This window comes from Chenopodium album, chromosome 24 (assembly GCF_948465745.1).
Source record: "Chenopodium album chromosome 24, dcCheAlbu1.1, whole genome shotgun sequence".
In the NCBI taxonomy this organism is placed as follows: Eukaryota; Viridiplantae; Streptophyta; class Magnoliopsida; order Caryophyllales; family Amaranthaceae; genus Chenopodium; species Chenopodium album.
In genome coordinates this window covers 12,359,850-12,370,387 of record NC_137857.1, presented here as the reverse complement: position 1 = coordinate 12,370,387, position 10,538 = coordinate 12,359,850, and the positions used below count along the sequence as shown (strand labels likewise).

The 10,538-nt window shown below is 35.1% G+C and overlaps 1 protein-coding gene across 1 annotated transcript; it reads right to left on the bottom strand.

Moving 5' to 3' along the window:
- Positions 1-2,899: 2,899 nt before the first annotated feature.
- On the bottom strand, positions 2,900-10,263 carry LOC145611917 (uncharacterized). Its single transcript, XM_081667298.1, has 6 exons — positions 10,116-10,263; positions 8,019-9,253; positions 7,324-7,455; positions 5,204-5,248; positions 4,324-5,118; positions 2,900-3,383 (listed from the first exon to the last, which is right to left on the bottom strand). Exons 2-6 carry the CDS (start codon positions 9,247-9,249, stop codon positions 3,166-3,168), a joined length of 2,421 nt encoding a protein of 806 aa, XP_081523424.1. The 5' UTR covers positions 9,250-9,253; positions 10,116-10,263; the 3' UTR covers positions 2,900-3,165.
- Between the last annotated feature and the right edge of the window lie 275 nt (positions 10,264-10,538).

Genomic DNA, 10,538 nt, shown 5'->3' with positions numbered 1-10,538 from the left:
GGGCGTATTTTGCATAATGATATAGTTGGTGTGGCTCTGCCACGGTTTGTACCCCCTTAGTTTTCTTTTGGAAATTTTGACTTTTGCTACCTATTAAAAACGCGATTTCACTTTTACTGCCTATCAAAACTTTTATTTTATTTTACTACCTAACATATGCCCTTTTTTTAACTTTTGCTACCAGTAAACGTTTTCAATTAATAATGCCGTTAGTGAAATCCAGCCACCCTCATGACCACCTTCCAACCACCACTACTTCTTCAGCCACCCTAAATGCCTCCTCGTCAGCCACCAAAATTTAAAAAAAATAAAAATAAAAAATTTTAAAAAACCAGCCACCAAGCCCACCCCTCCTGTAGTCTTGGCCGGCGCCGGCGAACCCAACCCCCCTTCCCCCACCAACGCAGCCCCCCCCCCCCTTCCCCTACCATCGCAGCCCCCTCCCTTAGCCCACCATCGCAGGCTCACAGCCCCTGCCTTCCCCCACCACCTCACTCCAGCAACAGGGCAGCAGCAATTCCTCCTTCAACTAACCAAGCAGCCCAATTCTCCACCTAACCCACAGATTTCCCCCAATCGACCACCAATTCGCCACAATCGACCAGCCACCACAGATTTCCCCCAAGAAATGGTTTGCCTCCTTCTCAATCTAGGGTTTCTTCTTCAATCAATCAATTCAATCATGAATTCTGGGTTCGCGATTGCGATTGTAAGTTTTTATTTGGCGATTGTGGTTTCCGTTTGGCGACTGTGGTTTCGATTGTTGTTGACTGAAGAACCGAGCTCGAAATCGGAGTGGCAATTGTGGGTTCGCTGGAGAAACGCCGAGAGGACAGAGGAGACAGATTGGTGTGTGGCGATTGTGGTTTTGGTGTGGTGGTTGGGGTCGGGGCAACAAGAAGGGGAAAAGGGAGGGGGCTGGGTTGCAATGGTGGGGAAAGGGTGTAAAAGAGGGTTGCCGGCGCCGGCCGCAGCTTTGGGTGCCGGTCGCCGGCAGGGGGGAGGGGGAGGGTGGCTGACGAGAGGGCTAGGTATTTGGGTTTTTTTTTTATAATTTTAATTTTAATTTTATTATTATTTATTTATTTTTAAAATAAACTTAACGGAATTATTAACTGATTCCGTTAACTGGTAGCAAAAGTTAAAAAAAGGGCATATGTTAGGTAATAAAATAAAATAAAAGTTTTGATAGGTAGCAAATCACCTTACGTTTTCTCTAGTTTTTGCACCTATTAAATGCTTTATTGGATTTTTCGCTTTAATCATATCTACACTACACTGTTCTAGATTTTATTTAGCTTTTTAACAATGTACTTTTACTGATTTTTAAGAAGTTTTACATAATTTTATTCCTATCTCTTAATTTTCATGAAATAAGAGAAACGGAAATATATTATGTGACGGAGGGATTGATTATTTTGAAACGAATGGAGTATTTAGAGTATTCAATCATGTTTATAGACCTATACTAGATGGAGCCCGTGCGATGCACGGTTTGTTAAATATTTCATTTTGTATATTTTTTGTAATTTCTTAATATCTAACAATTTTTTTTTTTTTTTTGTTTTTATTTTCTGTTCTATTATTTTAACATTAAATTAAGGTAAAATATTTTGGTAAATTTTAAATTATTCTTATTCAAATTTTACGTATATAGATAAATTGAAATATATGTTATCTCATTCATCAAATAGTTAGATAAAATCATTAAATCAAAAATTTTTTTTTTTTTTTTGAAAACATCAAAATATATTTTTTAATTTCAAATCATTTGTTAAAATAATATAAATCCTAATGTAAAAGATAATATAAAAGATAATTTTTGTTTTTTTTCATAATTTAAATCTTAAATTACTACTTTTTGTTTTTCAATTCTCAAATTTCATTTGTTAATTCTTTCTTAGGTGGCGAATGAAAATTTAAATCCTTATTAAAATATAAATCTAATTTTTCATTGGTCGAAATAATACTTTTGCTTATGTGGCGTGTGATGCACGAATTTTTATATACTTTTTGTATATAAATATTTTTTTGGTAATCTCTTAATTGTTTTCTTACATTATAAGTTTTCAAATTTCGTATGAAAATATCATATCATCGGATATTTAGACAAAACCATTAACATCAAATGATAATTTATATTTTTAAATATCAAAATATAATTTTTAGTTTTTTAAATAATATAAATCCTAATATCTATAGATAATTTTTAGTTTTGTAACAAAAAAAATGATAAAATTTTGTGTTCTTAAATAATTAAAATCCTAATAAATTACAATTCGTCATATTTACCTACGTAGCAAAAATTTAAAATTTCATTCGTCACTTTTGCTTAGGTGGTGAGTGATTTTTTTAATTCTTAAATAAAACAGAAATCTAATTTTTAATTGGTCGAAAATATACCTTTTCTTATGTGGCGTTCCGAATGCTCTCTAAAAATGCCTACTTTTAATATATATATATATATATATATATATATATATATATATATATATATATATATATATATATATATATATATATATATATATAAGTAATAATCTCTTATTTAATTGGCTACTACTAAGATTTATAATCCTATGTGGCGCACTAAGAAAATTAGATCCTATATGACTCTTTAAAAACTCGGGAAAAAACTCCCCTTTATATATATATATATATATATATATATATATATATATATATATATATATATATATATATATATATATATATATATATATATATATATATATTAGATTCCCTGTTATGACTTGTGAGAATTTTTCAAAATTTTCTACTCTAGGCTGCATCTTCTACTCCTTGGAAATGATATAGATACGAAGTTCATCAAAATCTTTATTCAGTCAATCGTTATCTTCAGATGTGCATTCAAAAGCAGAGCTACATGATTACATGCGCTCACATATATTTACACTGCAATGTCAGTGATTTTTTTCTATTTGTTCTTCTGATACATATACAGTACATTTCTTCTAACCTTCTCAATTAGTGACCCAAAAAAGAGACTGCATAATCTCTATTTCAGCTATATACGCTACCAAGAATCCCATATGTTTTCATTATCAACCGACTAATTAATCAAAATACATCCTCAAAATAGAGCTATGTCTACTTTAACTACGGCAAAAGTTGAAAATTGATTAGTAGTAATTGGGAAGACATTCATGTCTCACCCATGGCACAAGGAATGCAAGGTGGATCTTTTGACTGATCTTCTGGAGTAATAAGCTGCAGACAATGGTCATGAAAGGTGTGGCCGCAAGGTAGAGTAGCTACAGTTGGTGGAATAGGCGGTTGTGAAATAGGGCCTTCAGGTGCAAATGATAAGTCTCTCTTGCACAAAAGACACTTGAATCCAACTGTTGGAGGGAGATCAAAACCTACAAGCAAAAACCGTTGTTAACGACTTCTTGTATTGGATAGTATGCACACTAACCAGCACAACAAAATCTTGAAACCACAGAACGCACAGCATGCATGACAACTAAAAAATTTGACAGCAAGTTTAAGCTAAAAATTTCAAGATTAGCAAAGACAATTTGCATGAATCAACAAATTGAAGCTAATATGGGGACCGGGCTAGCAAGGGCCAATGCTCAGCTTTGTCGAAACTATCATGAACAGAAAACTTGTATAGTTTTTATTAGCTGAATAAATCAAATCAATAGATAAATTAGAGACCATAGAATTATTTGTATTGATTTAGTAGAGTAAATTTCAGTGGATCAGACAAAGCAAGAGTGCATCAATTATATTATTTCAGCACAGCAAGCAAGAGAGCAAGGTGTAGAGTCTGTAGACTGTAGAGTATGATGCCACCTAAAGCATTATGAAGGAAAACCTAGTCTGGGCAGTATTATTAACCAATTCCAACGAAGAATCTACATATAAATCTCCGAGATACAAAAAAAAATTAGGGGATCCTCCACATTGACACATTGTTCCGAATAATCAGCAAAACTAATCTTTTCTCTTGCTGGTTCCCACGGTAATTGGAAAATGGTAATGAAGGTCATGCAAGAAATGGGACGGTACCAAACAAAGAACACCCAAGGGTCTACACATATACACTTCGAAAAAAAAATTATCAACGGATCTGGATAGTAAAAATTTCGAATTAACAGTTGGAATAAATTAAGTAATAAAGTCTTTGTCAAAAGCTTTGAAGCATGGGCAACAACATTCACACTTACGGAAAATGTTACTATGTTAACCTCACAATATATATGTGTTTGAAGAAGCAACTCAAAAAAGCAAAAACTTCCCCAATTTAAGCCAGATAAACATCTTAGTAAATGAAGGATGCAAGAGACGACATACCTTGAAACTTTATATGAGGCATTGAACTAGGAACTTGTGATGCTCTGAAACCTGGAGGTGCCTTTGCTAAAGCAGCCAAGGCAGGCAGAGATTTTTTCCAGTCACTCAGAGATTGACGAGTCATATTTGAGTTGGTCTGGAGCAAATGAATATTCCGAAGAGCAGCCAAAGCAGCCGCTTTACGTGCAGAAGAAGATAAAGCTGCTGATGCAACTCTCTGTGAATTAGTTGCTGGGATTGGAACTCTTGTTGAGCCAGAGCGGTTCTCTATTGTCCTAACTAAAGGGGATGATGGTGCATCCATGGGTGGTGATGCAAAAGTAGGACTTTCAGCTGCAACCATAGCAGCAGTGGAAGTCTTTGAAGGGGCAGCTGCAGAGCTCGTCATTGAACTGGGGATATCCAAAGACACCTCTGCAGAAAAACTACGAGTAGCTGCAGAAGTTGCACAATTCTGCGTGACCCTCGCTGTATTAGAGGCTCCATCAGTATTAGCTCCAGGAGAAATAGATGTAATATTCATGGTACAATCACGAGTAGCTCTAGAGATATTAGAGGAGTTCACAGCGGTAGTACAGGCTGGCATAGTATGGCCAGTAGCAGCAATTTGACCCAGGGCATTCTGCAGTAGATCTGGTGAAAATTGTTGCATTGATGTTTGAGGCATGATTTTCCTGCGCTGATCATGTATTGAAGCCCGGGGAGGAAAATTTAAGTTTCGTTTGAGAGAATCTCTAGTGACAGCTGTAGAAGCCTGGGGGTGTTCATTTTTCACTGTGAAGTCAGCTGTTTGACCTAATAAATCAGAAATCACATACTTCAGACCAATGTAGGTTCTTACACATAACATATATCAAAATCAAAAGGAGGACATATAAACCTGTGGAATGCCGACCATGCCCAGTGTAAGGTGGATAATTTTTTCCTGTGATTGAAAGTTAAGATTACATGACATATCATCATCAGTGAGGTTATAACTCTTTGAAACATGGCATTCTGCAGTTCAGCTAATCTAACTTTTCGGAGCTCAAAGCCTCTATCCACAAAATGTCTCATCAAAGCAGCAAACATAAAGCATACATACAAAAAAGAAACAAAATGCAGGTAAACTTGCATTTTAGGTACGAAAAATAACATGTAACACTAGTAACTAAGATGGTTAAACTACTTAAATGATCATGGTGAAGATATTTCTGCTGTAACAAAGGATACACAATCAGCTTGCAGACTGTAAGCCACCCAATTCAATGGCAGTCTTTCCTTATTAACACAATTAATGTATTAATGTTTTGGCATCATCTTTTCTGATGATTAAGTGATAAAGAGAATCAAACAAAAGAGCCTGACTATGTTTTCAGTAATAAATTTTCCTCTAGTCCGCAGTTGGCAAATGCTATAGCATGCTAGTATCACGTAACTATTGTGGAATCAGCGGCAGCACAGTAGCTACCTCACTTTCAAATATCTAATTTATCATCAAACCAGTTTGTACTGTCAGAATATTACTGAGTAATGTTTCATCTGAATGAAACCTACACTGTTTAGAAATCATTTGGCAGCTCATTTAATGTGGTTAACATAGTGAATGAAAAACTAAACACATGAAACTGAAATGGCAATACAAACCAGGTCAATGTTTTTACTGCAACTATACAAGGCAGTTAGCTTTTTAAGTAATATTCAGAAAAACACACTTCGAAAAAAACACTTCAAAAGTACGATTTTGTATGAGTCAATAAGTAGACTATACATTCTATAGGATGAACAAATAGTATACACTATAACACTAATACTTGACTAAGGCGGATTTTCATTAACTTATTGTAAGAAGGGTTAAAGTTACCCTAAAAGTATTTAAAGTTATCCTTATATACAAAAATAACAACTTTTAACAAAAGATTACACTTAAAAAACACTCATAATGTATTAGATTAATCATATCAGCTTTAATAACATGTATCCATTAGAAAATATACATTAATATACAACCAAACTCATTAAAAATAAAAAATTACCTTTACATGTGTTAAAGTTACCATAAATAATGTTAAAAATTACCCTATGACCGTCTTTCAATAAAATAAACGAAAGTCCGTCTTATACGCGACTTACTGAATAATATTAATAATTCTAACAAAATCACTATAGTTGCTTTACAAAATTAACAAGTTATAACTTTGCAACAAATAATATTATATCATAAAATCCAACCATATTGACACATTGATACATAGATTTGGGTTATTAGATGTATCTATGGACCAATGATATCATATCAATATCATAGATAACCAACCTAAAAGAATTTTCCAATGTCAATAATAGGGACAATGAACCAAAGTTCCTAAAGCATCAACATTCATTTAAAACCAAAAGTTATCGCAGATTGTGCTTGAAAAGCATACAATAATTAAAAGCATTTAGTCTTTATTTCACCCTTTGCTTAAAATGTGTTACTCTACATTTTCGATTTTTTATTAAAAAAATCAAATAGATTATTGAAATAATAATTATAGCTGCACAGCTTAGGATGAAAATGATAAAATATAAATCAACAAAATTTTGGAATAATTATATTCAATGTAGCAGAGCAAATTCAAACCTCTCCATATAGTCTTCTAAGCATACAAAAGCTAGAGCCAATATATCTTGGTCTTTTAAATGAATTGGTTTTCCTTATTCAATGAATGAAAAATGATGCTACAACATTTCACATAGCTTTTTGTGCAAGATACCACTATATATCAGTCAGCCATGAAAAAGGCATGTCCAGCTTTCATATAGATGAGCCTTTACAGTAAATTTACTGTATCAAGCATCAACTCAGAAACGTATGTTAACCACATATCCACAACAAACCTCACTTAGACTGCTGAAAGAAAAGGATGTATAGCACCAAGTTACCAACATCTTTGTGATAGCAAACTAGATCTTTCAGAATAATCTTTCACAATAAAGCAATGAACGTAGCTAGCAAGCAAGCACTGAAAACAGACATACCTGGTGGAAGAAGCCCACTGGAAAACTGACGGCCAGTCATAACAGTAGAAAGAAACCTACTGAACCGGGGGACAAGATCGTCTCCAATAGCCTGAACAGCAGAACTGGTTGCACAGGATCCAAGTGCAAGGCCTGCAAATTAGAGAGCTAGGGTTACATTCAGATAGGAACAGGCAAACCAACAGCACGAGGTAAAAAATGCCTGACATCTCAGTTCAAAGGAATGACTGTGACATGTTAACAGCGAAAATTACTGATGTGGGGATTGTTGGACAAAAGAAGCGGCATATAATACATTCCATGAAGCAGCAGTGACTGAGCTACCATTTTTCAAGCAACACTTAAAGCACAAGATTTAGCCATAAATATTTATTGTTAAGTCAATGAACTGTGACTTCTAACAGCAGATGCAGTAAGTAACTGAATAGCTTGGCTTTAGATCAGGAACTAATGTCCCAGAGAGCTTCAGTATTTTCAATCAAGCAATGCAGGTCTTTGAATCTCATAAGAGCAGGTTTAAAATCCTTTTTAGCTCTTAATCAATGTGAGCTCTTTATATCCTAGGACGCAACATTAAAGCATCAACAAATAATGGAATAGGTGACTTCTAGCAAGCTGATTTATACATTTCTTGACACTGGGAAATTAAAGACACACATTTAACATCAGTGACTAAAGATGCACAGACTGCTCACCTGACTTGTCATGGTTATCAGGTTCTTCTATCCCGGAAGGAGGTGGCATGAGGTTGGTAGTTTGATATGCATTCTGTGGTGGAGCAGCAGCAATTTGGTGATTACTTCTCAGAACAGTAGAGTTGAATGGGACTCGTTGCATCCTTCTTCTTACGTTCTTGGCCAATCCTTGATTATGACTGGAGTTATTGGTAAGCACGCATTGATCAGCTCTACAGCAATCAGAAGGATCACTTGAATACATACTTGAGCCAGATTCATTTCCAGCTTCTGAGGTTCTGCCGCTTGGAGTGGGAATATAATGGTGCATGTTCACCGGCCCTCCATAGAGGTTGGAGGTTGGATTCATATCATGCCTAGAATTCATTAATTGCGAACTACCACCACCAGAAATGTTTTGATAGCCTGAAGAATCCCATCTCGTGACAAGACCATCTGCATTATTCTGAAACCCTGCCAAGCCCCGCACATTGTTAAAGGAATTATAAGGTGATTGACCATGCGAAGAAAGGGGTGTCTCACTCATATGAATGCCTCTCCCACCATAAGCAACATTGCCAAGTGACAAAAATCTTCCATCAAGTCTGTCCAATCTGTTAGGTTGAGACATATTAGCTCTAACTTGGTTATCATACACTCTTGGGACAGTAATTTGGTTGACCTGAGCTGCACTGTCACTGAAATTAGTAACATTTCTATAGTGCCCTGTTGGCTGTCTGATGCTGTTTTGTGTTTCTGCATCCAGGTGGAAGTTTCCAACCCCACGATTAACAGCATTAATGGAATTCCTGTCAATGATACCAACATTTTCGAATTGAGATACCCTACTCATACCATGATAAGAGGTCATCACATTGTTAGGAATATGATATCCAGAACTCATCGAATCCACGCCTACACTAGGAAAGCTGAAACCCTGATTATCTAGAATGAGATTATCATCTATAACAATTACATTTTGGTCAATAGGTATATTCATTGGATTTTCATCTACATTAGTACCTATATTCAAATCATTTACAGAGGCTCTAGGTAAATTTCCTTGGTATCCATAGAGATTCATTGCAGGCAAAGGAGAAGATTGGAGCGGCATAAAAGTGAAGGGATTACGGCCACTAGTACCACTATCATTAGCAGGCAAAGCTTCTTGAGAATTATCATTCTGCAACTGAGGTACACTAATAAAGCCCTCATAATCATCTTGCCTTTGATTTTGATCGCGATTTGCCATGCTTCTGAATGAAGATAAAAGATACTACTATCAGATTAAGAGCAAAAATAAACAGTAAAAAACATTGTAAACGATTAACTATCAAATCAACTTAGATATACTTTTATCAATCAAGCATTTGTGCTCAGAGCATACCACATTTAGGCAACAAACTCGACAAAATCAACATCCCAAATTTTTTATGACTAATTGTGTCATCTACCACTTTCCCTAAGGTAAGCTTGCACTGATCAAGTAATTACCCATGGACAACGAAACCAAAACATCGAAATCCAGCTCTTCAAGTCACTACACCCTTCAATGTGCTGAGAAAACTATATCAATCCATAAAACTCCTCAATTACTGCACTAATCCAAAACCTCAAAGTTCAAATATTTCACTAAAGCAATCCAATTTCAAAACAAAGTTAGCCACCCAGATTAAAGCAAGCACTATAAAACCCATTAACTCAGCTATCCACTTTTGAATTAATCACAAATCAAAAGGCCAAAATCTGTACCTAATTCGGTAAAATCCCATAATTCAGATGCATAGGCACAATTCACAATTCAAACCCATGAATTTCTACATTTTATAACAAAAATCTAACCTAATTCAAGTTCATTTCAGCCAATAAAAATCATCAAATAAATACTTTCACAACCCACAAACCCCACCTCAAAAAATAATCTTTTTAAAAAATCAAGAACACCCATCAAACAAAATTCACTCCAGAACACAAAATTCTATCATCGGAATAAAAAAAAATACATATAAAAATTCAAATTCAAATTACAACAAAAGACAAAACCAAAAAAAAAATTAAAAAAATGAAAAAGTAAAAGAAAAGGTAATTCAATTGTAGAATTGGGTAAGAAAGAATTACCAGAAAATCAAAGAAATCGGAAGAAACTGAAAGAGGAAGAAGAAGAAAGAGGAGTGAACATGAGTGTACGGAAGCCGAGAAGGGAGGAGAGAGAAAGAGAAATGGGGGTTTGGTTTTTGGCGCTGAAGAAAGGGTGAAGCGTTTTAAAGGGTTCGGTGTGGGACCTAGTTACTACTAGTAGTATTCATACTTGTTCAAGGAGAGAGAAAGACGTAAGATGTAAGATTGTGTCCCTTTGAAGCATTCTGTCAAGTCTTATGTGATGTAATACAGCTAGGCCTGTGTCCTGGGGCTGGAGGGGTAGAGTTGTGGAATCAAGTCGGGTCCGTTTGGGTCGTGTTTTCGAGTTTGATTTTGAATGTTCGTCATAGAGGTGTCAAATTGAGTTATCAGATGGAGTTTGGTTGGGTTGACTCTTGATGA

Bases quoted from the DNA above. Each gene is read 5' to 3' on its own strand.
- LOC145611917 (XM_081667298.1), bottom strand. From the start codon at position 9,249: ATGGCAAATCGCGATCAAAATCAAAGGCAAGATGATTATGAGGGCTTT. The intron at 7,456-8,018 runs GTGAGCAGTCTG...TCTAATTTGCAG, and splicing joins TGATAACCATGACAAGTCAG to GCCTTGCACTTGGATCCTGT. The intron at 5,119-5,203 runs GTTTATATGTCC...CTGATTTATTAG, and splicing joins GCATGGTCGGCATTCCACAG to GTCAAACAGCTGACTTCACA.